Genomic DNA, 23960 nt, shown 5'->3' with positions numbered 1-23960 from the left:
GCTTCTCCTCTTTGCTCAGCCTCTCCCATCACTGGCAAAGGCTGACTTTTATTTTTTCCCCACTCTGGGGTACAGGAACATCCAGAGCTGTCAGCAGCCAATGCCCCAGGGATTCCTGCAGCTGAACTGTACCCGTGTCCCTGCAGTGGGACCGTGCCTCCCTGTCCCACTCCCTCCCTCAGGGCCATACACGTTTCAGCAATGTGCTGCCTGGAGCTGAAGCTGCCCTGTCAGAGCCCCAGCCCTCTCCGTGCAGGAGGGGATGGGTACAGAGCGTGTCCCAGGCTCTGGAGAGGGTCTGGCAAGGCAAGGGGAAACAAGCAGAGGTCCTGTCCTTGCCGCAGGTGGCCGTTACCCCAAGACGCTGTCATTGAAGGCCAGGCACACCACGGCTTTCTGGTGACCACTGTATTCCCTCTTGATCTCTCCTGTCTCCACACACCACAGTCTGGCCAGGTTATCAGAGGAGGCTGGAACACAGAGTGAAAAGAAGAGTCTATTACCTTTTAAGCTTCTTTTTTACTATTATTCTAAGAAATATCTTGCTTCATTCAGGCATCCTTAGGGCTGGTGATGACCAGCAAGGCAGAGCAGCTCAGTGCATTTCTCTGGGGTTGGTTTCATTCTTTTGGAGAGCAGTGAGTGTGGAAATGACCACAGGTGTGTTCAAGGGACTAACAGGCTGTGAGCTGAAGAGCACAGCTGGAGCTCTCCTCTGCAGTTCCAACAGCTGCCCCACTGCAGCAGCACAAAATGCTCCAGTCAGCAGAACTGGCTGCTCCCACCTCACAGCCCTGTGCCCCAGGCTCTGGCCATGTCCCAGCCAGGGTAAGTGGTCAGGCCTGGCTGCTGCAGGGCCCTGGCACAGCCCAGGTGCTGCCTCACCTGTGACGATGTACTGGGAGTCCCCAGAGAAGGCGCAGTCCCACATCCAGCCCCGGGATGTCTCCCCAGGGTTGTTGCTCTTAATGCTCAGCTCTGTCATCAGAGAGAAGTTTGAAGTCCTCCAGATCTTGCACGTCTGATCTGCAGAACAGGTGGCCAAGAGCCTGCAAGAAGGAGACATGTGAGGGCAACCTCATCAGTCACTGTCCCCCTGTGGGCCTCTGGTTACCACAGAGCTGGGCCAGGGCCAGTGCCAGCCTGGAGAGCTGCCCCCATTGCAATCAGATCTCCTTACAGCTGCGCTGTCTGATTTAGCAGATTCCAGCTGGACAGACTGAGGGAAGGAGCTCACACTGCAGCAGCTGCAGAACAGCTCATGGCTGCAAACTTTGCTGAGCTCAGGGAGCACGAGTGGGACACCCCTGACAGCAACACCCTGGTGCCACATCCCCTGCCCCCCGTCCTGCTCCTCCCTGGGGACCTGCAGTGTGGAGCCAGCAGCAGCCACAGCTGGAGGCACAGCTGGAGGCACAGCTGGAGGCACAGCTGGTCCCTGCCTGCCCCAAAAGGCCCATGTTTGCCCTGGGAGGGAGGTGAGGGGCTGCACACTCACGTGGAGTCGGGGCTGAACTTGCACTGCAGGGCGTAGCGGTTGTGCGCCGGGATCTTGGTCTTGGGGATCAGCTGCGTCACCTCCTCGCCGATGCCGCCCGTCAGGTTCCACACGTAGCAGTGGCCCTGCAGAGACACGGCGGGAGCTGTGCCCGGGCTGCTGGATGCCCACCCAAACCCAGCCCGGCTGCCCTGCCAGCCCATCCGGGAGCTCACCGAGCTGTTCACGGCCGCCATGTAACTGGCATCGGGGTCGATGTGCACCGAGTTCACCGACACCTCGGGCTCGGGGATGAGCTGCTCGTTGTGGTCAGTCTTCAGGTCCCAGATGTGGATGGCCCCGCTCTGGTCGCCCACGATCAGCTCTGCCTGCAGGGCACACGGCCGTGTCTCTGTGGGCACCGTGAGCAGCAGCCTGGAGCTGGCACCCACGTCGTGCCCTATGGATATTCTCAGTTGCATCAGAGAGAAAATGAGAGAGATTTCTACCAGGCTAAGCCTGGGAAAAAGTCCAAGAGGAATGTAAACTATCTATTATCTCTCGTTCTGTTCATATTGTTTATAGATATGTTCTACCACCGTGTGCTATTCATAGTGTAAAATGTTTTTACTTTAAGACCAATGAAATTAGTCTTCACAATGCTCTCTATAAGAGAGAAACGTACTTGTTAATGAAGTTCATTCTTTACCTTCTAAACTTAGAGTCTCATCATGACAGTGCCCCTGCAGCAGTACTGCAGCCGTGCTCTGGGGTTAAGCAGCACGGTCCTGTCCTGCCTCCTGCCTCCCCAGCTCAGGGCTGTTTCACACCCTGCCTGTCCCAGCCGGCTGCTGACTCCCGTGACACTCTACAAAAGCCTGCTTCCCTCCCCAGAAGGGTTTGCTGATTTTCTAAGCCCCAGAGCAAACAGAGCTGTCCCGCTTCCAGGGCTGTGGCACAGCCACAGCAGCCAAGTGGTTTTCAGCATGTCTGAGAGGCAGCATTAAGGGGCAGCTTGGCCACTGAACAACTGAAGCACTCAAGGGTGCAGATACCAGAAAAACACAACCTGAAGTGGGTTTTTCCTCTCTCTCCTCCCTTCTCACGGGAAGGACAAGAGCCAAGGGCAGGAGTCCTGGCTCTGATCCCGTGCTCAGGGCAGAAGACAATGCTGGCATGTCTCCACTCAAAGCAGGCCTTTATCGACAGCCCTGCGCTGTCCATAATTTTAGCAGAATCCCTAGAGGAGATCAGGTCATCAGGCACAGCTAATCCTGTCCCTGGGAGCAGAGGCTGCTTCCAAGGAGACAGACACCACTCAATGCATTTATCTGACTGCACAAAAGTCTCTTCTGAGCTCCTCAGCCTCCTCTCAGCAGGTGTAAATGATGAGTCCAAAGTTTTCATGGCTTTACTCAGACAGTGAGGAATCTCTGGATAATTGGATCAGCATCTCTGCAGAGGGAACTGCAGAGCCACAGAACTGCCCGAACAAATGCTGCCACCTTTGGTCTAATTAACCACCTTCTGCTCACAAAGCAACACGCTGCACCTCAGCAGCACCGTGCTCAGGGATTATTTCACATCTAAGACCTATGTTCAGCAACATTCATTTAACACAACACACTCTCACAGCACTGACACTACAAGAATGTGGATTGTCTACATGATTTGGGTAGTCTGGCCCAAATAACCCATCTCAAATTTTGCCTGAAATTCCTGATTTGTAAAATTAAACCTTTGCCAAATGAAACGCAAAGGAACATTTCCATGACTCAGGGCTTTACAGAGGTTTGGACGGCCCTGTCTGCAGGCAAAACCACAGTCCTGCAAGCCCAGCCCAGCCATTAGCACTGACTGATCCCTATTGATTTCCCTGCTCCTGCTCCCTTCAGCCTCTTCAAGTGCCCCACTCTCCCTCTGCTCATAACAGCTGCTGAACCCACTGGGGAACTTCAACCAAACCCCACCTGAAGGGAATCACAGCCAAAGGCCCCAGGATGCTTTTCCCTGGCAGTGTTGTCACCCTCAAGCTCCCCAGCTGCCCTCACTCTTCCAGCTTTGCTCCCATCACACCCCCACGGGGGCAGAGCCCACTGCAAGGGCGTTTCCTCCCGTGGGATGAGCTCAATGCAGCCCCTGTGCTGTCCCTTTGTAACAGCCACCAGGTCAGCAGCACAAACACATCGTGTGAAGCCCCCAGCCCATGCTCTGCTGTACCCCATCTTCTGCTGGGGTACATCTCTGCAGCCCCTCAGGTTTACCCAGAGGTGACACAGGAACAGGGTGCCCAGAGCAGCTGGGGCTGCCCCTACATCCCTGGCAGTGCCCAAAGCCAGGCTGGAGGGGGTTTGGGATGGTGCAAGGTGTCCCTGCCGTGGCAGGGTGGGGTGGGATGAGCTTTAAGCTCTGTTCCTCAGGATTCTCTGAGCTGGGAACTCCAGAGGAGGCAGCTCCTCACCTGGTTGGGGTGCAGGCAGACACAGTTGATGGGAGCGTTCACCTGGAAAATGCGCTGGCACTGGAGGTTCCGGGACCTGTGACAGAGTGAGGGAAGGGTGCTCAGGGGTTGTGGGACCTGTGACACAGCAGGGGAAGGGTGCTCAGGGGTTGTGGGACCTGTGACAGAGCTAAGGAGGGGTGCTCAGGGGTTGTGGGACCTGTGACACAGCAGGGGAAGGGTGCTCAGGGGTTGTGGGACCTGTGACACAGCAGGGGAAGGGTGCTCAGGGGTTGTGGGACCTGTGACAGAGTGAGGGAGGGGTGCTCAGAGGTTGTGGGACCTGTGACAGAGCTAAGGAGGGGTGCTCAGGAGTTGTGGGACCTGTGACAGAGCAGGAGAGGGGTGGTCAGGGGTTGTGGGACCTGTGACAGAACGAGGGAGGGGTGCTCAGGGGTTGTGCTACCTGTGACAGAGTGAGGGAGGGGTGCTCAGGAGTTGTGGGACCTGTGACAGAGCAGGAGAGGGGTGGTCAGGGGTTGTGGGACCTGTGACAGAGCTAAGAAAGGGTGCTCAGGGCTTGTGGGACCTGTGACAGAGCTAAGAAAGGGTGCTCAGGGCTTGTGGGACCTGTGACAGCGAGGGAAGGGTGCTCAGGGGTTGTGGGACGTGGACAGAATAAGGCAGGGGTGCTCAGGGCTCCCGGGGGCGCTCCCGGGCCGGGGAAGCCCCGGTGCCCACCGGAGGTCCCAGATGCGGGCCATGCAGTCCTCCCCGCCCGTGTACATCCAGCGGCCGTCCTCGTGGAACCCCACCGAGGTGATGTTCTTGCTCACGCCGTCGTAGTTGATGACGGGGTTGGGGTTGTTGGAGTTGAGGTCGTACATGCGGATGTGCTGGTACCCTGCGAGCACCGGGCAGTGCCTGAGCCCCGGGCAGTGCCTGAGCCCCGGGCAGCGGCCGAGCACTGGGCACAGGCTGAGCACCGGGCACAGGCTCAGCACCGTGGTTGAGCACCGGACCGTGCCTGAGCACGGGGCAGCGGCTCAGCACCGCGGTTCAGCACCGGGCAGAGGCTGAGCACCGTGGCTGAGCACCGGGCAGCAGCTGAGCACCGGGCACAGGCTCAGCACCGGGCAGTGGCTCAGCACCGTGCAGCGGCTCAGCACCGCGGTTCAGCACCGGGCAGAGGCTCAGCACCGGGCAGAGGCTCAGCACCGCGGCCGTGCACCAGCCCGGCAGGAGCGCTCACCTGCGGCCGCGATCATGCTCCGGTCCGGCGTGATCTCCAGCGCGTTCACCTGCTGCGGGCGCCGTTAAGGTCGGTACGGAGCATCAGGCGGGCCCGGCCCCGAGCCGCCGGGGCGGCGGGCACGGAAGGAAGGATACGGAGTCCTGGTGCTGCACCGTGCGGGTGCAGATGCCGCTGTGCGCCTGCCAGAACCGCACCGTGTGGTCGTAGCCGGCCGTGGCCAGGATGACCGGGTCGCTGCCCACCGTGCCCTGCGCCGCGTTCATGGTGCCGCCGCGCTCGGGGAGCTCCCTAAAGCCTGCGGGGCCGCTCTCAGGCCGCGGGGTGTCGGCGTGGCCCGCGGGTGTCCCTCAGCCCCGCTCCCGGTCCGCTCCCGGTCCCCTCACGGCTCCCGCTTCTGCGCATGCGCGCGGCGCCTCCCGAGCGCGCAGCGTCCGGCGGGAGTGCGCATGCGCGGGAGCGGCGACTGGGACGGACCATGGCCCCGGCGTGGGGGGGCGGCGGGCGAGACCACGGAGCGCGGCGGGGGGAGAGCGCGTGCCGTGCAGTGCCGCCAGGGGGCGCAGTGCTGGAAACGGGACGTGGGATGTGGGATTTGGGATTTGGGATATGGGATATGGGATATGGGATGTGGGGTATGTGATTTGGGATTTGGGGTGTGGGATATGGGATTTGGGATGTGGGATGTGGGATTTGGGATTTGGGATTTGGGATGTGGGATATGTGATTTGGGATTTGGGATGTGGGATATGGGATATGGGATATGGGATATGGGATTTGGGATCTGGGATGTGAGGTATGGGATATGGGATGTGGGATATGGGATTTGGGATTTGGGATATGGGATATGGGATGTGGGGTATGGGATATGGGGTGTGGGATATGGGATGTGGGATAAGGGATATGGGATATGGGATGTGGGATAAGGGATATGGGATATGGGGTGTGGGATATGGGATGTGGGATATGGGATATGGGATATGGGGCATGAGATACAGGACATGGGACACCCACTGGGCACAGGGCACACACTGTGTGCCAAGTTTGGGACACAGAACATGGGACACAGAACATGGGACACACACCGGGAACACACCGAGCACGGGACACGGGACACGGGCACACACTGGGCACACACCGGGCACGGGACACGGGACACGGGACACGGGACACGGACACACACCGGGCTGCAGGCACAGAGCACACACCGGCCATCGCTGGGCACGCACCGGCCCCTACCGGGCACTGGGAATCGACACCGGGCACGCACCGGGCACCGCGGAGCCACCCCGGGGCCGCCCATCGTGCCGGTGCCTCCCGGTCAGGGCGGACGGCAGCTCGGCGCTCTGCCGGTGCTCCCGCCGCACGCGTGTGGCACCGGGGCGCTGGGCACGGTGCCCGCTGAGCCCGGTGCGACCCTCCTCACCCGCCGCACCGGCGGGCACCGGGCCCTTTAAGAGCGGCGGCGGCCGTGCCCGTTCCCGTTCCCGTTCCCGTGCCCGTGCCCGTTCCCGTGCCCGTTCCCGTTCCCGTGCCCGTGCCCGTGCCCGCTGCCGGCGGTGCCCGCGGCCGCCCCGCACCTGCCGGTAAGCGCCGGTGGGGACCGGTACCGGGAGGATGCGGGAATGCTCGGGGGGGCGCAGGGCCCCGGTGCCGCAGGGAAGCCCGGGGAGGGTGCAGGGATGCTCAGGGGGATGCAGGGATGCTCGGGGGGATGCAGGGATGCTCGGGGGGATGCTCCGGAGGGTGCAGGGATGCTCGGGGGGATGCAGGGATGCTCGGGGGGATGCAGGGATGCTCAGGGGGATGCAGGGATGCTCGGGGGGATGCTCCGGAGGGTGCAGGGATGCTCGGGGGGATGCAGGGATGCTCGGGGGGATGCAGGGATGCTCAGGGGGATGCAGGGATGCTCGGGAGGGTGCGGGGATGCTCAGGGGGATGCAGGGATGCTCGGGAGGGTGCGGGGATGCTCGGGGGGATGCAGGGATGCTCGGGGGGGGTGCAGGGATGCTCGGGAAGGTGCAGGGATGCTCAGGGGGATGCAGGGATGCTCGGGAGGGTGCAGGGATGCCCGCGGAGGGTGCCGGTGTGCCCGGGGCCGCAGGGGTGCCAAGCAGAGCCCGGAGGGTGCCGTGGAGAGCGGCAGTGCCCAGGGTGTCCTTGGTGTGGGGCGTTGTGGGGTGTGCCGCGTTTGCGGGGTGCGGGGGGTGCCCCGCAGCACAGAGGGATGGGTGGGCTGTGGGAAGGGTCCCTTGTGCCCAGAGGCTGCTCCGTGGGTGCTCCCGGGAGGGACCGGGATGGGACAGGGAGCAGCTGTGCCCAGGGACCTGTGGGGTGCAGCCCCGCCACCCCTGGCGAGGGGCAGCTCGTCCTGGGGTTGGCACAGGCTGGCAGCACGGGCTGGGCACGGCCAGGCTGGCCATGGAATGATCTGGAAGGAGGTGAGCGGGGGTACCGGGGGTACAGGGGATGCCGGGGGTACCGGGGGTACTGGGGGTACCGGGGGTACCGGGGCACGGGGGTTCGCCGTGGAACCACCGGGGAGCACCGGAGCGGGCTGTGGGCAGCGGGGGGCACCCGAAACCCTCGCTGCCAGCCCACGGTGGCACCTGCCACCCCGGGACACTCGGCTCCCTGCCCCGCACGGCCCCTGCCACCCCCGGGCTCAGGTTTGGGTGGGTTTGCTCCCACCCTCCCCTCCGGGGGGCTCGGGCAGGTAAGCGGGGCTGGATGAGGGGGGCTGGCAGCAAAGCCCACCCTGGGGGCAGGGAGGGGGCCGGGGCAGCGCCGGCCCGGCGGTGGCAGCAGCGGATGCGAGGTGACAAATCCAGCGGGTGCTGGCGGCCAGTGCCGGGTTAGAGGGGTGGCATCCATGGGCCGAGCCCTCGCTGCCCAGGGATGTCCCCGCGGCGCAGGGACAGGGCCCTGGCTGGCCCCGGCACCCCTCGGGGCTCCCCCAGTCCGGCCAGCGCCCATCCCTCGCCCTGGCTGTGCCCGGGAGCTCCAGCCCTGAGAAACTGCCCTATTTAAATAAGATACCGTGCATTAAAAACACCGAATCCTGGCGAGCTGACAGCGTCTGTCTAAATATTTATCCCTGTTCCGATCAGGCGCTGTGTTCCCATGACAGCGCCATTAGCACTTGGCATATTTCTGCCCTTCCTGGGTGCTGGGCTCCCCGTGCTGCGTGCCCAGGGGCCACTGCCCCCCTCCCGTGTGCCCTCGGTGCCTTTCCGTGCACCCAGCGGTGACCCCTGGGCTGGCAGACCTCTGCACCCTGGCACATCCCTGCTGGAGCTGCCAGGAATATCCCGAGCTGGGCACGGCAGGGAGAGGGAACCACATTTGTGCCCCGTGGCACAGGAGCTGCAGTGCCACGAGGAAGGGGTGCAGTGCTCCCCAAAAACCGCCTCCTGCTCCTCCTCCTGCCCACGGGCACCGAGGGACCGGGCACCGGCGGGCACCGAGGGACCGGGCACCGGCGGGCACCGAGGGACCGGGCACCGGCGGGCACCGGGCCGTGGGGATGGAGCGGGGATGCTGCAGCTCCTGCCCGTCGCTGTCCTGCCCTGTGACCGGGCCTTGCTCTGGGCACAGCGGGTCCTGCTGCGGGGGGCTCCGGGGGGCTCAGCCCCGGGGTCGGGAGGCACCGGGGCTGTGTCCGGGACCGGAGCGCGGCGGCTCCGCGCGGCTCTCCCGGTGCCGCCGCCGCTCCGGTAACACAAACAAACCCCTCGCCATCAGCTGAGCCGCTTGGGCACCCGCAGAGCTGCCAAAATCTGCTTTTCGCTTCCCCAATCTGCCGGAGGAGCTGAATTTAACCCCGAGCTCGGCTGTGTTTGGGTGCAGCTCACCCGGAGCACCGGCGGCGGTTCCGCGGGGCCGGGGGGGCTGCGCTGCCCTGGCCGGGCCTCACCGAGCCCTCCAGAACCGGAGAAACCGGAGAAGGAAGGGGCAGAAGTGCCTGAAAGTGGCTCCCAGGAGGATCCGCGCTGCCTCTCGCGCGGCCCCTGCGGGTGCCAAGGCTGCCACCCTCACCGTGCCGGTGCCATCCCGGTGCCATCCCGGTGCCATCCCGGTGCTGGCATGTGCCCGGGTGGCTCCCAACCACCTCTTCCCTCCCCGCAGGGATGCACCGTGCCCAGCCCGTGATGCCAGCCCACCCACCCGCCCTGTGACACGGCCCCCGGCTCGGGGGGACCCTCAGCCGGACCGGACGGGACCCCGGTGGGGACCTGCCCTGCAGCCACCGCCCCGGTCCCCCGGGCCCGGCCCCACCCGTGCGGGCAGAGGGAGAGGCGGAGCCGGCCCTGGCCCCGCGCTGGGCCACACGAGGTAGGAGGGACACGCGGGGCACTGCCCCACGTCCCCGATGGGCAGCAGGCTGGCCGGAGGGGCTGCCCCCATGTCGCCTTTCTCTGGGTGTCGTGCTGCCCCGGGCAGGGCAGCAGGGCACGGTACGTGGGGCTGGGCGGGCTCACCTGCGTTGGGGTCCCTCCGGCCACTGCTGGCCACGGAGTACCCCCCGAGTGTGTCCCCAGAGCCCCCAGAGATGGCCTTCCAGCGGAGCCACCGGCTGAACCTGCTGCGCCTCGTCGTGCTGCTCCTCGTGGCCTTGGCTGGCATCAAGTTCCTCTTCCGTGACAGGTGAGGTGACAGCAGGACCCCGGGGTGGGGCCAGAGTCTGTGGCACCCCCTGGGCTGTGTTTGTGTGGTGCCTGGTGCTGGGGGCAGCTGGTGCCCCCATAACCCCACGGACACCCCCATCCCTGCCCCACTCCCTGCAGCTTCACCCTGGAGCTGCACAAGCACGTCAGCAAGGACAGTGAGTTCTGGGGGGACACAGGTGACGTCGTCCAGGACATCATCCCCCAGAGCCAGGTTCTGGAGCTCCCTGCAGCAAAGATAACCACCCTGAAGCAAAAGCAGCAGGTCTCCAGGGATGTCAGTGCCACCGAAATGAGGCTGGTCCACCTGGACCTCAAGGGAGCTGCGCCCAGAGTCTCCTACCTGGAACAGGTGAGGGGGGACCAAGGAGGGGATGCACTGACGGGGCTCGGCCCTGCTGGCACCTGGGCTGTGCCATCCCCACTGCTGAGCCCACCCTGCCCACCCTGCAGGTGTTCCCCCTCCTGTCCCAGCTGGGAGCCAACGGCATCCTCATGGAGTACGAGGACATGTTCCCCTTCAAGGGGGAGCTGGAGATCCTCAGGTCCCCGTACGCTTACAGGTGAGCAGGGCTGTGTGCCGAGCTGCCCGTGGGGCTTGTGGCCCCAATAACCACAGTCAGGGTGCCAGGCTGTGCTGCTGGGCACACCAGCAGCTCTTCCTGCCCTGACAGGTCAATGTTGGTGCCCCTCAGTAAAGTGCACACATATGTGGGGCAACTGGGGCCATGTGGGCAGGGTGCCAGAGGAGGGGGAGGAAGGGGAACTGCCCCCACGCTGTGCCCTCTGCCCTGGCATCCCCCGCTGAGCCTGTCCTGTCCTCCCAGCGAGGAGGACATCGAGCGGATCCAGCAGCTGGCGGAGAAACACAAGCTGGAGGTGGTTCCCCTGGTGCAGACCTTTGGCCATGTGGAGGTAGAGGGTCCCAGTCCTGCTCCCATCCCAGATCCCGGGGGTTCCCCTGGACACCCCCGATGGCTCCTCCCGCAGTTCATCCTCAAGCACGAGAAGTACCAGCACCTGCGGGAGGTGGAGCGCTTCCCCAACAGCTTCAACCCGCACGTCCCTGACACCCTGGCCCTGCTCAAGAGCCTCCTGTCCCAGGTGATCGAGAAGCACCGGCGCTCCAGCTGGATCCACATCGGTGCAGACGAGGTGGGCAGGGGCTCTGCAGGGACCCCCGCGCTCGCCCCAGGCTCGGGGGGTGCTCCCGGGGCTGCTGAGCATCTCCCTTCCCCCAAATCCAGGTTTTCCACCTCGGGGAGGGGATGGACTCCAAGAACTGGATGAGCCACAACAAGGGCGACGTGGGGACCATGTACCTGAAGCACATCCAGGAGGTTCTGGGCTTCCTCACGGCGCAGTTCTGGGGGCTGCGGGTGCTCATGTGGGACGACATGCTGAGGAAGATCAGCGTGGGAGCCCTGCGGGGTGAGGGCACGGGGACAGCACCGGTGGCACCTCTGCCAGGCTCCTGGCTGGCATCGTGCCCAGTGCCAGCAGGGCACGCCTTGCCCTGGGGGAAGCGTGAGGAGCCCGAGGCTCCCTCCTGCTGCCTCACCAACCCGTGTCCCCTGGCTGCTGTCCCCGCAGAGTCCGGGATAGCGCGGCACGTCTCACCCGTGGTGTGGTTCTACGCGCCCGACTTCGAGGCCGAGCAGATCGGTACGGGGACGTGCCGGGCTCCTGGGGGTGGTGGGGGGATCCCCCCGAGCCCCCCACAGCCTCCTGGGGCCGGTGGCACTGGTGGCTCGCGGCTGTCCCGCTGCAGAGCAGTTCCTCACCAAGTACGTGGAGAGCGGCTTCGAGGCCATTTGGTTCGCCAGCGCCTTCAAGGGCACCACGGGGCCGGCGCAGGCCTGGACCCCGCTGAGCTCCCACCTGAAAAACCACCTCAGCTGGCTGAAGGTGATGCAGGCCGTGCCACGGCTGGCCCCGCTGCGCTTGCAGGGCGTCGTGCTCACCGGCTGGCAGAGGTAAGGGGTGTGGGACCCCCCCCGTGCCCTCCTGGTGCCCGCAGAGCCGCGCTGGCACGGCGGTGGCTGTCCCTGTTCCTCAGGTACGATCACTACTCGGTGCTCTGCGAGCTGCTGCCCGTCAGCATCCCCTCGCTGGCCATCTGCCTGCAGACCCTGGTGAACGGTGAGCCCCCAGCCCTGCCGGGCTCCCCCCAGCTCCCACAGCCTGCCGGACCCCTCCTGCTGGGCAGGGCACTGGGGGGACTGGGAGGCAGAGGAGGAAGAGCTTCGCTCGCTCAGCCTTGGCGGTGTGCTGAAGCTGGGGTGAGCCTGATGGTGACGTGTCCCTCGCTCTTCTGTCCCTTTCCTCGCCCTCCCAGGGGGCTTCACAGAAGAGGCAAAGAGGAAGGTCCTGGAAGTGCTGGGCTTGGAGAGCGTGCAGCTGGAGCAGAGCGCCTGGTGCGTGCGCCTGGCAGGGGCAGCTGCATCAGAAGGGATGCGCTGGAGGGAAGCAGAGCATTGGTCACACCAATGCCCTGGTCCCAGAGCTGCCAGGCTGCTGGGATTCATCCAGCTCAGTGCACTCCACGTGCTGAGCCCTCACTTCTCCTCCCTTTCCCCAGCGAGGGCAGGGGAGAGTTCCCCGGTGTGGAAATCTACCGCATGGTGGAGCAGGTTCATGGGCACCTGAAGGAGAGCATCCTCAAGGCTCTGGAGGAGGAGAGGTAACAGCGGGGGGAGCAGTGGCATTGGTGCCTCTGGACCTGTATTTCATGGGAGGGAACCTGCCTGCTGTGCAGCTCCCCATCCCCCGTGGCCCCCGTGCCCCCAAGTCCCCCGTGCCTCTCCAGTGCCATCAAGGGCTGGTTCAGCCCCTACCATCGGAAGCACCAGTTTGGGAACCCCCGCAACATGGAGAGCTTTGGCAGCAAGGTGCTGAAGTAGGTGCTGCTGGGGGCTGGCAGGAGTCTGCCCGGGGCTGGGGGGGTCCCTCGCAGGAGGAGCTGCACCCCTGCTCTCCCCCCTCCAGGCTCCATGAGGACTGGGAGGGCTTTGTCCGTGAGCTGCGTGCGCAGCTGGAGAGGATCTACTTCCCCGACACGGTGGAGGAGTGGATGGAGGAGAACGTCAACCCCTACCTGGACCAGCTGCGGGACCTGGTGCGGGACTACCGGGCCATCATCCGCCTCAAGGGCCGGCCCAAGGCCATGTAGGGGCTGCAGCCCCCCACTCCCGCTGCCCCCCGGCTTTGGGGGCCACCATTGCGTGGCTGTTTGCTGGTGGCGGAGCTGCTGCCCGCACTGTACAGAGCCCCTGTGCCCCCTGTGCAATAAAGTATTTTTGTAGATGCTGCTGTTTGCTGGGGGCACAGCTCTGCTCCCCTGTGCAGGGACACGGAGCTCGGCTGGTGAGGAGGGATGGGCTCTACCCTGTGACAGCTCCTGGGCCCCTTCTCAGGCTCTGATGGAGCCCGAGGGGTTGGGAGCCACAGGGCAGAATGGGACAGAGCTCGTGGGGACACCCGTGTGCCTCGGCTGGCCTGGAGGGTGGCCGTGCCCTCCCTGCGCGGGATCCAGCGTGTGGCTGCATGTCCCAGGCAGGGCTGGCACCTGGGACGGAGCAGGGACAGCGAGGGGCCCTGCCAGCACTGTGGCTGCTTTCAGTGCCCGTGGAACACCGGGAGGGCTGTCAGCACAGCGGTGGCTTCTTCAGCCTCAAACTCTGCCTTCATCTCTTCCTCCTTCTCTGTGATTCCAGCACAGGGCCCCGTGTGCTCCCAGAGTCCCAGCCCGGGCAGAGGCCCCGCTGTGCTGCTCTCCCATGGAAAGGGGCTGTGCTGGGGGATCCCTGCGTGGGATGAGCCCTCCTGCTGCTGCTGCTGCCGTCTGCAGCTCCCACAGGCAGCTTTCCACGTGCCTGCTGCCCACAGTGCCCATCCCAAACCCCCCGTGCCCCCGGCTCGGCCCGTTCCGGCCGCTGCTTTCTCTGGGCATGAGCAGGGCAGGAACGGGGACATTTCACCGCACATTCTTCTGCTCTGCAAAGGCCAGCCCGACTTGGCAGGAGCCCGAGGGAGCCGCAGGAACGCCAGGCTGGAGCTCAGCCCGCAAAGCCCGGCTCAGGGGGGAGGAGGGCCGGCCTCGGTGCGCCCCACCGGCCCCACGCCTGCCCCGTGGGTGCCCCGTGGGTGCCCCGCTCACAGAGGTGCCGGTGCCCGGCGGGGCCGTGGGGCAGGAGCTGCCCCCTGTGGCGGTGTCCGGGTGCGGGGGCCCAGCAGGAGGGAGGGTGGGGCACAAAGGGACCTTTGTTGAGGCGCTGCGGTTGTTATCAGGTGGTGGCAGATGCGAGGGGAGCCCCCGAGCCGTGCGGAGCCCCAGCCCCCAGCCCCGGAGCCCGGCCGCGGCTCAGCCCCGTGCGGCGCCCGGCTGCGGGATTAGAGGGCAGATTAGACGGCGTTCTGTGCTGGCAACCCAAATGTCCTGGATTGGAAAGTGGGGGTGGGGAGAGGAGACGGACCCCGCCATCCCCGAGGGGGGGTCAGCCCGCAGATGGGGGCTGCGCAGGGCACCTCTGGGCTCCAGCTCGGGGGCACGGGGCGGGCAGGGGGCATCGGGGGACCGCTGGGTTCCCTCCTCCATCCTCCCGGCTGCCCCGGGGGCTCACACGGGGCTGCGGCTCCCGGTCCCCGGGCACTGCACCCACCTGGGGCCGCACCCCTCAGTGCCCGGTTGGCGAGCAGCCCTCTGGCCCCGTGTGCCCCACCGCCGGCTGGCTGGAGCTGGGGCTGCCCGAGGTTTTTAGCTAAGAACTTGTCCGGGAGGGCAGAAATTTGGGCTGATTTCGCGCGAGTGATGTCCGTGCTCTGCCCTGATGGCACCGCGGGGACATTAGCGCCCTGTCCATCACTGGCCCATTTCCTATCGGGCTCCTCAGCTTCCTCAGCCCTCGGCACAGCCGGGAACCCTCCGCCACTGGAATGTCTCGATCATTTCAGCCTTAAAAGTGAAAGGGACGAATTGCACCGGCCATTGTGTCAACAAAAGTGGAAAATGACGCGGTAATGAGCGCTTTATTTACAGAAATAACGAAGGCTGCCCTTGCCCGGTTTCCGTTATCGGCACCGCAGGCTGCTGCGATGGCCAGGCGGGACAGGGAACGGCGAAGGGCACCCCGGATCCGGGCTGGGGAGCACGGGGTACCCCGGGAGGGGGTCTGCTGGACCCCCCCGGGATCCTCCCCGAGGAGGCAGAGGCCCCGAGCAGCCGTGTTGCCCCCGTTCCCTCCGGCCGCCGAGACCCGCCAGCTCGTTCCACGCCACGGCTGCGCGGCGGCTCCCACCGGGGCGTCCCCCGGGCCCGGCACCGGGGAGGGGGATCCCGCGCTCCGCCCGCAGCACCGGGCGGCCCCCGCCCTCTCCTCCTCCTCCTCTTGCTCGTCCTCCTCCTCCTCTTCCTCCTCTCCCGCGCTGCCCCCCGCGCTCCCGGTGCGGCCCCCCCGCCCCGCCGCGCCCCGCCCCGGGCGCCCGCCGCCGCCGCCGCCCCCGCCCCCGCCTCCGGAGCGGGCGGGCTGGGCGGGGGGGCCGCACCGTGCCGAGGCGAGCCGTGCCGAGCCGTGCCGAGCCGCGCCGAGCCGCCCCCCGCCGCCCCCCGCCCCTCGCCGCGGAGGATGCTCGGGCCGTGAGCCCGCAGCCGGCAGCCCCGGCGCGGCGCAGCCATGGGCAAGGACCAGGAGCTGGTGCAGGCGGTGAAGGCGGAGGACATCGCGGCCGTGCAGAAGCTGCTGCAGAGGCCCAAGCCCGGCAAAGCCAGTGAGTGCGGCGGCGGGGCCGGGCGGGGGGCGGCGGGGTGGGGGCACAGGCGGAGGGGGGGCTCGCACGGCCACCGGCGTCGCAGCACGGGCGCGGCGGCTCGGGGCCGCATCCTAGCGCTGCTCCCGGGGCCCGGCCGCGATGCCGCCCTGCCCGCCCCGGAGCGTCCCCGGCCCGTCCCCGGCCCTTCCCCGGCCGCGGCTCGTCGCAGGCGGGCGGGGACCGTAGACGTGCCCAAGACCCCCGGCGGCACCCCGGGAGGGGCGGGGGGCGCTGCCCGGCGTGGGTCTGAGCGTGCCGGCGGGGCTCGGAGCATCCCCGGGCGCTGCGCGGGTGCGGAGCTGCCACGGTTCTCCCGCCGGTCCCGGGGCACCCCCGGCGGGGTCGGGCTCCGGCGGGGCTGCCCTTGCCCCGTACCCGGGAGCAACTCCCGACCCCCGGAGCCGGGCCCGGTGCTCCCGGGGGTTTGGGCAGGGGTCGCGGCCGGGCGCACCCGCGTGTGCGTGCAGCGAGCGCGGCGGCCCCGCGCGGGAGAGCGGCGGGGATCGCTGCCCGCGCCCCTCCGCGGGTGTCCGCGCTGCCGCGGGCGCGCGTGCGGCTGTGTTTGGGTGCGTGGGGTGTTTGCGTGGCGGTGTGTACCCTGGCATCTGTGTGTTTGGCTGGGCTGCTGGTGCTGCTCGCTGAGGGGGTGTTTGGATGTGGCTCCGCGGGTATGTCCCGGTGCATCCCTGCGGGTGGCTGTGCGCGGCTCCGCGGGTGCGTGGCGGGTGCGTGGCCAGGTGTGAGGCTGCGGGGGCGTGCGTGTGCCTCTGCGTGTGCGTCTCCGGGCGTACGTGTGTGGAGCTCCGCGAGTATCTACTCGCTGGAGGATGGAACTGCTCCGTCGAGGCGTTCCGCCCGGGACTGAATAATTCATGGTGCTGATGCAGCCGCAGGTTCCAGGCCTGGTGCCGGGGACGAGCTGCGCGGCCGGGGACCATTCCTGGCTCCGGACAGGGAGCACGGGGGGCACTCGTGTGGCTCTGGGTCACTGGACAGACAGTCCCTCCATTGCTGTGCCCACGGCCCCTCTCATCAGGGCCGGCACTCCCCAAATGTGGGCGCCCCTGGAGCTGTGCAGGTGTCCCCTGTCCCTGGTCATGCAGGGCTGCTCCTGGCCAAGCACGGCCAGCGTGCTGTCCCATGTCCTGGTGCTGAGCGGGGTTGGCACAGCATTCCCCGTGTCCCTGCTCTGCATCCAGCATGTTCACGGTGCCAACATGAGGCCAGCATGTGTTTCTTCATGCCACGCAGGGCTGGCACGGTGTCCCCCATGCCCCCAGTGCCATCCTTGCTGTCACTGCTGAGGGACTGTGCAGGGCAAGAAGAACCTCCAGCTCAGAGCCCACTTCATCCCACTCCAGACACTGCTGCTGCCGTGGCCTCCTGGGGCAGTGGGTGGTATGGGGACAACGCCTGGCCTGTGCCCAACAGTGTCCCCACACAGCCTTCTTGGGTCCCTGCTGGCCTGGGCACACAGCTGGCGTTGCTGTGGCAACAACCAGAGGTGCTTGGCTGTCACCACCTCCTCTGCATCCCTGTCCTTCCCAGCGCTCTGCTGCGTGTCCCACGGCTGAGCCCGCTGGACACCGGGCAGGATGGCCACAGGGGCCAGCAGTGCTCCTATGCCAGGACCACAGGTTAGGGACAAGGGACACCCAGTGGGGCTAACCTGGTGTTGGGGTGGATGCTCACCCCATTCCCTTGCTGGGCTGCCCATCTCCAGCTCTGCTGGACCCACTGGTGCCAGTGCTGGGCTGTTCTGGGGCCGTTTCCCCCCGGATCCCGCTCCCCCTGTGCCAGCGGGTGCCACGTGTGCGGTGGGTGCCGTGCTCCCAGCCTGGGGTGCCCAAGCCCCTCTGACCACGGCAGCGGGGCTGTGGTGGTGCGTGGGGTGGCAGAGCAGCGAGCAGGGCTGTCCCCACGCCGGGCTGTCCCCGCGTCCCCTCCACGCCCCGGTCCCACGCCTGCCTGCGGCGCTCCCCGCGCTGCGCGGCACCAGCAAGATTTGTAACTTAGCTCTGTTATCTGGGTAATATCCTATTCATGTGGGGTTTAATAAACGAGATTTCAAAAATCCTTGGGTGAATTAGCGCGGGTTGCTATGGTGACATGGGGCCCCGTTTGGTGGGAGTGTGGGTTCGGGGCCCGGGCCGGCGCAGCGCACACCGCGCCTGCTTCCCGGCCATCCATAATTGATGAGCTTGTCTGAAAGTTGCGCAAATCAGATGCAGGGATTTGGCAGCAAACTGTTTCCCTCCCCGTCCCCTCCTTCTCGGTGCTACCTCGAAGAAATGTGGTGACTTGGCGTTTTCCCCTCAGCTCCGGCGCCGTGGGATGGGATGGGACCGTGGGGTGTCTCCAGGAGCACCCGTGCCCACCGTGCCATCCCTGTCCTGGGCACGTGGGAGATGAGCCGTGCTGTGCCGTGCCATGCCATGCAGAGGGTCCACAGTGCCATGGCTGTGCAGGGTTGGAAGGAGCTGACTCCTTCCCTGTGGGGCCGGCACTGCCAGCAGCTCATCCACGTTGGGAATGGCTCCTGTGTGGTGCTGCCGGTGCCGAGTGTGGGACCTCCAGCCAAGGGTTGGACCCTCTGCCCCAGTTTCTCCTCCAGCCAGGCTGGGGGGCTCTGGGAAGCACTTCCACACACGGCAGCTTCGTGTGGCCCAGGAGGTGTCCCAGCACGTGGCCCTGCAGGTCTCATGTCCTGGCGTGCTGTTGGAGCTCTGGGGCCAGCTGGGGCTGGGTTAGCCACGCTGCCTGCCAGGGAGCAGGGCTGGGCACAGAGCTCTGCATCCCCCTGCCCTGCCATGTCAGGGTGGCCCTGGGTAACCCAGCCCAGCCTGGCCCCACTGCCCTGGGTGCTGGTGCTGAGGCCTGGGCAGCTCTCGGTGTGCCCCCACGCCGGGCAGGAGAGCCCTGTGCCCGCAGTGCCACCTGTGCAGGGCTCTGCATCCTGCCCTGCGTGTCGCTGGCAGCAGCTCCACATCCCAGGGCTTGTCCCACCAGTCCTGGCCCTGCTGCCTTGTGCTGCTCCTGCCCTGCCTGGGAAGGGAGCTCAAAGCTCAGCGAGAGCCCCCAGTGTCCTGCTGGCCCTGGGGAGCCCTGCTGGGGTGTGAGTGGAGCTGCACTGGCTGGGTGGGGATGTTCCTTCAGCGGTGGCCCAGGATCTGGGGACAGTGGGAAGCAGAGCCAGCACTCCTGGGGATGTGGGCTCTGGGCAGGGCCTCAGCAGCTGCCCCCTGCCCTCCGCTGTGTCCTCCTGCACAGTGGCCAGTTCATTCTGGGTTTTCTTGCCTGCAGTTGATTGCATTCATAATCTGCTCTGATAACAGTATTTAATAAAACCGGGCTAATATGGCGCAGTTAGGAAATGTCTTTGACATTTTACAATTCAATTTCCATGCAGTAAAAGGCAGGGCAGATGCAAATCCAATTGTGGTGCAGTGCCCAGGGCACACGTGGCCGGCAGCCACCGGAGCTGCCCGGTTCCCCCTGCCCTGTGGGAAAGCAGGAGCCTTCCCTGGGAGGCAGCACCCCTGCCAGCTCCTGCTGCTGCTCCCTGGACACAGGCACCGGGCAGAGCCTCCCTGCTGGCAGAGAAAGCCGGGCAGGGATGAGCAGATGATGCTCACCGGAGCCCCTGGGTGCTGCTGCCTCTGGGGCCCTCCGGAGGTGCTGGGCAGGACTGGGAGGAAGGGGCTGGGGCCCAGATCCTGTGGCAGCTCGGCCAAAGCGGTGCTGGGCCCGTGCATCCCCCGTGGCGTGGCCAGGCACTGCTCCCACGCCTCCCCAGAGCCCTTGGCAGGGATGAAGGGGCGGAATGCCAAGGGGACGGGCTGGCACCCGCGGGCGATGCCAGCACGGGGAGATGCCGGAGCATCCCGGGCGTGTCCTGGGCACGGGCTGTGCTCTGAGCTCTGCTGACAGGCAGGTTCCTGTCAGGGCTCTGCCCGACCCATCCACGTGTCGGCGGGTCCCTCATAAACTTCTTGGGGTTTCCAGCCCGCGTGCGAAGCCTCGCTCCCAGCAGGACTTGGCAGGCGGCTGTGGGCTGCTGCGTGCCAACTTTCCCTCCAGAGGGGCACGATTGCTCAGCCTGGGGTGACTTCTCAGCATTTTACAATTCTTGCCTCTGTGGCTGGGCCGAGCTGTGCGTGCAAACCCTCCCGTGCCCCCTGCTCCCAGCACAGCCCCGAGGCCGGGCTGGCTGCAGGGTCCTGGCCTGGCAGGGGTGCCCAGGGGACCCGGGGCACTTGGGCACTGCCATCGAGGAGCAGCGGCTCCGTTCCCAGCTCCCTCGCTGGCCTGGATTTCCTCTCAGCAGTCCCAAATTCACCTGGCTGGACACCAAGCAGCCCTTTGGCAGCCCCTCGTGTGGGGCTCTCCCACGGCTTGCTGCCCCTGTGCTGGGGGGTGACAGCAGGGATGAGGCAGTGCCAGCTGCACCCCAGGGTGACGGCGCTGGCAGGGAGCAGCTCTGAGTGCTGAGGGTGCCCTGAGCTCCTCTCCACAGCCGTCCCAGTGCCTGCCAGCCCATGGTGGTTTCCAGTAGCCAGGCTGGCGTCTGGCTCCTCTCCTCCTCTCTGCGCTCTGTTTAACCCTTCCTTCCCCTTGCCCGCTGCTGGGGATGGCTGTGATCAGTGCCCTGCCCACCTCGGGGTGCCCGGGTGCCCCCAGCCCCTTCCCCCTCCCCGCGTGTCTGCAGCAGCCGTGGCAGCAGTGCCCGGGGGTGGCAGCTCCGGGGTGCTGTGCCAGGGCCCGGCTGGTCCCAAAGCGGTGCTGGGTGCTCAGTGAAGGCGTTCCTGGGCTCAGGGCAGGTGGGAGCTGGGGCAGGGCTGTGGGGCGAGTGCTGGAGTGTTCTTGGCTGGTACCTGAGGCTGTTTCCCACAGCAGTGCCTGTCCTGGTGCTGGTACTGGCTGCTGTGTGCTGGGAACGCTGCTCAGCACTGTTGGGAGAATGTTGGAGAATAAATTTGCTGATATTTAATGACTGGTGCTGGTCCTGCTGGGCCAAGTGTTCGTTCCAGTGAGGGAGAGGCATTGGGAAGCAAAACTCAGGAGTGCCTGCATGGGCACCGTTGTTCTGTCACTGTTCTGTGTCCTGTTCCTGGCCAAGCATGCTGCCAGGGTGGGCCATGCCCAGCAGGTCACTGAGCCAGTGTGCAGCACTGATGTCACCTCTGCCCTGGCTCACCATCCTGTCCCACACGGGGACACGTGGGACTTGCTCTCCTGGTTCTCCTCTTCCCGGTGCAGCCCACCTGGCACAGGAGTGATGCCACCCGCGGGATGGCTCATTGTGCCGGGCTGAGAGGGATCTTTAAGCTCTAATGAAATGTTAATAGTATTTTCCAACTCAATACGGGACTAGAAAATGAGGTGTTTAATGCTGGGCGCTGCAGCGACAGGAGCAATCAGCTTGAGAAATGGGAAGCTGGGGTGCAGAGCTGGCCTTGCCTCGGCCTGACAGCCCCGTGCTGCTGCTCCTGCTCCGGGGAGGGATGGGTACCGGGACTGGCATGAGCCGGGAGTGCCAGCTCTGCCCGAGTCTCCTTGGGTGTCCCCACCAAGGTCGCTGCCGAGCAGATGGAGGTGGCTGTGGGGCTGGGGTGCCCCGGGGCACAGCAGGATGAGGGGACCCCAGTGCTGTGCCCTGCCATGGTCTGTGTCAGCTGGAGACGGTGCCCAAGCAGCCACCACAGGCTGGGTGTCCCTCCCGTGTGCCCGGGTGTGCCCCTCCACATCCCTGTGCATCCATTGCTGTGACTGTGGGCACGAGTGCATCCTGTGCATGCCCCAGACAGCCCCTGTGCATCCTGTGCATGCCCCAGACAGCCCCTGGGCATCCTGTGCATGCCCCAGCCGCTGTGCATCCTGTGCATGCCCCATCCCCTGTGCATCCTGTGCATGCCCCAGCCCCTGTGCATCCTGTGCATGTCCCAGACAGCCCCTGATCATCCTGTGCATGCCCCAGCCCCTGTGCGTGCCCCAGCCCCTGATCATCCTGTGCATGCCCCAGACATCCCCTGGGCATCCTGTGCATGCCCCAGCCCCTGTGCATGCCCCAGCCCCTGATCATCCTATGCATGCCTCAGCCCCTGTGCATCCTGTGCATGCCCCAGCCCCTGGGCATCCATGTGAACATCGTGTGCATGGTGTGCCCGAGCGCCTCTGCCCCGTGCCCCTGTGCCCACGGGCTCTGCGCGGCCGTGGGGCCAAGCCCCGGGCACGGCGGGCTCGTGGCGGCGGCAGCAGCCGCTGATCCCTTCCAGATGCGGTGCCGGAGCCCCGCGCCGCCTCCTCCAGAGGCCCCCGCGCGTTCCCGGCCCGCGGGAGCCGCTGGAGCAGAGACAAAGCGGCGGCTGCCCGGCTCCTGCATTGCAGCTGGGCTGCTTACGGCAGCGCTGCTCGCAGCCCCGCAGCTCCGCGGCAGCTCCGCGGCAGCCCCGCAGCCCCGCTCCCGCTCCCGCTCCCGGTGCGCGCTCCCGCTCCCGCTCCCGCTCCCGCTCCCGCTCCCGCTCCCGCTCCCGCTCCCGGTGCGCGCTCCCGCTCCCGCTCCCGCTCCCGTTCCCGCTCCCGGTGCGCGCTCCCGCTCCCGCTCCCGCTCCCGCTCCCGCTCCCGCTCCCGGTGCGCGCTCCGCGGCCGCCTGAGCCCCGGGACACTGGGGACCCTGGGGACCCTGGGGACACTGGGGATACTGGGGACACTGGGGACCTTGGGGACACTGAGGACACTGGGGACACTGGGGACACTGAGGACACTGGGGATACTGGGGACACTGGGGATACTGGGGACTTTGGGAATACTGGGGATACTGGGGATACTGGGGACACTGAGGACGCTGGGGACCCTGGGGATACTGGGGATACTGGGGACTCTGGGGACCCTGGGGATACTGGGGACACTGGGGACCCCGGGGACTCTGGGGACCCTGGGGATACTGGGGACACTGGGGACCCTGGGGACACAGATGTGCACATGTGTGCACACACTCAGGGCACACCGGGAGCTGATCTGGCTGCCTGCTCATGTGTGCACACGTGTGCACACGCTCAGGGCACACCAGGAGTCTGCACACAGATGTACACACGTGTGCACACGCTCAGGGCACACCAGGAGTCTGCACACAGATGTACACACGTGTGCACACGCTCAGGGCACACCAGGAGTCTGCACACAGATGTACACACGTGTGCACACGCTCAGGGCACACCAGGAGCTCTCCGTGCCGGGTTCATGGGAGGCCGCTGATCACTGCCCTGCCCTGGTTAATGACGATTTAAGATGCTCACAGGCCCAGGTCCCGCCCTGCAGCCAGCAGGGACAGTGCCCGTCCTGCCAGGGGTCCCTGGCCGTGCAGAGGGGTGAGGAGGAGGAGGAGGATGATGAAGATTGGGATGGGGATGGGGCAGGATGGTCTCTGCCCCAGGGTGGAGGTGGGTAGGATGCATCCAGCTCTCTGCTCCCGTGTCCCAAGGAGGTGCAGTGCCAGCCGTGCTGGGATGGATGGATGGATGGATGGATGGGCAGGCACAGGTGACAGTGGCTCTGAGCAGCCACGTGCCCATCGCTGCCATGCCAGCCTCGCTGTGCCAGCAGCGGCTCCTTCCAGCCAGGCTGATTACTGAAAATTACCTGTTTGCCCCAGGCTGGCAATTAGGGCTCCCTGTAAGCGACACCAAGATTCATTTCCGCAGAGACGCGTGTGGGCGTGCGGCTGGCACCGGGCACGGCGGGCGGCTGCCACGCTCAGTGCCGGTCCCACGGAGCTGGCACCAGCCCTCGTGTCCCACCCGTGGGGGACAGGCAGCACATCCCTGCGCTGTGCAGGCTCCTGCCCGTCCCTGCTGCCATTCCTGGGTGCCCTGGGCAGTCACCAGGGAGCCCCTGCTCAGCAGAGCCCGGCGTGGCACTCGGGGCGCTGGGGGCTGGCACTGCCCCAGAGGGGTCCAGCTGATGCGGCGTGGCTCGGTCTGGCTGCACGGTACCACACGGCAAAGGTCAGGGGAGGACAGGAGTTGGGATCCAGGGAGGGAGCGGGGATCTCTGGGTGCTGCTGGGTGCTGTGTCCCCTGCACAGCTCCAGCCCTGCTGGGTCGGCTCTGCCCCGGGAACATCCGTGTCCCCTGTCCCCGCCTGCCCCGGCAGCCCACAGGCTCAGCCCCGCGCCATCCCATGGGACTGAAAAGTTTCCCTTTTGGAGAAATAAAAGCATCACAGTGGAGTCCCTGCTGCCTCTTGAAAGCTGCATTTAAAGCTGCTTCCTGCAGCCCCAGGGGACAGCGCTGCGCCGTGACTCAGGCTGCCAGCGC

General features: G+C 66.0%; 3 protein-coding genes across 6 annotated transcripts in view; 2 read left to right on the top strand and 1 right to left on the bottom strand.

The window, feature by feature from the left end:
* Positions 1 to 2: 2 nt before the first annotated feature.
* On the bottom strand, positions 3 to 5591 carry MLST8 (MTOR associated protein, LST8 homolog). The gene is made up of 8 exons (XM_030285086.4): positions 5307 to 5591; positions 5170 to 5221; positions 4659 to 4821; positions 3939 to 4014; positions 1714 to 1866; positions 1499 to 1623; positions 886 to 1049; positions 3 to 470 (listed from the first exon to the last, which is right to left on the bottom strand). Exons 1-8 carry the CDS (start codon positions 5433 to 5435, stop codon positions 352 to 354), a joined length of 981 nt encoding a protein of 326 aa, XP_030140946.1. The 5' UTR covers positions 5436 to 5591; the 3' UTR covers positions 3 to 351.
* A 3743-nt stretch (positions 5592 to 9334) lies between these two features.
* LOC100229864 (hexosaminidase D-like) lies at positions 9335 to 13143 on the top strand. Of its 4 annotated transcripts, XM_030285080.4 has the most exons (14): positions 9335 to 9504; positions 9711 to 9816; positions 9957 to 10188; positions 10290 to 10399; positions 10664 to 10751; positions 10827 to 10991; positions 11084 to 11267; positions 11430 to 11501; positions 11608 to 11812; positions 11896 to 11978; positions 12175 to 12253; positions 12418 to 12519; positions 12646 to 12735; positions 12825 to 13143. In XM_030285080.4, exons 2-14 carry the CDS (start codon positions 9722 to 9724, stop codon positions 13006 to 13008), a joined length of 1689 nt encoding a protein of 562 aa, XP_030140940.4. In that variant the 5' UTR covers positions 9335 to 9504; positions 9711 to 9721; the 3' UTR covers positions 13009 to 13143. The 4 variants fall into 4 exon arrangements, with proteins under 4 accessions (XP_030140940.4, XP_030140941.4, XP_030140938.4 ...); XM_030285081.4 differs by lacking the exon at positions 9335 to 9504 and having other exon boundaries at positions 9555 to 9816; positions 12646 to 12727; positions 12825 to 12965; XM_030285078.4 differs by lacking the exon at positions 9335 to 9504 and having other exon boundaries at positions 9566 to 9816.
* A 2203-nt stretch (positions 13144 to 15346) lies between these two features.
* Positions 15347 to 23960, top strand: part of CASKIN1 (CASK interacting protein 1) — a 32343-nt gene continuing 23729 nt past the window's right edge. The window contains exon 1 of the mRNA XM_072935902.1: positions 15347 to 15602. Within this exon, the coding sequence (XP_072792003.1) occupies positions 15509 to 15602 (94 nt within the window). The 5' untranslated portion in view covers positions 15347 to 15508. The remainder of the gene's footprint in view (positions 15603 to 23960) is intronic.

Source organism: Taeniopygia guttata, chromosome 14, assembly GCF_048771995.1.
Source record: "Taeniopygia guttata chromosome 14, bTaeGut7.mat, whole genome shotgun sequence".
Lineage (NCBI taxonomy): Eukaryota > Metazoa > Chordata > Aves > Passeriformes > Estrildidae > Taeniopygia > Taeniopygia guttata.
This window is presented reverse-complemented; position numbering and strand designations above follow the sequence as displayed.

Coding starts and splice junctions, on each gene's coding strand:
- MLST8 (XM_030285086.4), bottom strand. CDS start 5,435: ATGAACGCGGCGCAGGGCACGGTGGGCAGCGACCCGGTCATCCTGGCC. Junction 1,867..3,938: donor TCTGCCTGCACCCCAACCAG/GTGAGGAGCTGC, acceptor TGTGCCCTGCAG/GCAGAGCTGATCGTGGGCGA. Junction 471..885: donor CTCCCAGTACATCGTCACAG/GTGAGGCAGCAC, acceptor TCTGTGTTCCAG/CCTCCTCTGATAACCTGGCC.
- LOC100229864 (XM_030285078.4), top strand. CDS start 9,575: ATGTCGCCTTTCTCTGGGTGTCGTGCTGCCCCGGGCAGGGCAGCAGGG. Junction 10,189..10,289: donor GAGTCTCCTACCTGGAACAG/GTGAGGGGGGAC, acceptor CCCACCCTGCAG/GTGTTCCCCCTCCTGTCCCA. Junction 12,736..12,824: donor TTTGGCAGCAAGGTGCTGAA/GTAGGTGCTGCT, acceptor TCCCCCCTCCAG/GCTCCATGAGGACTGGGAGG.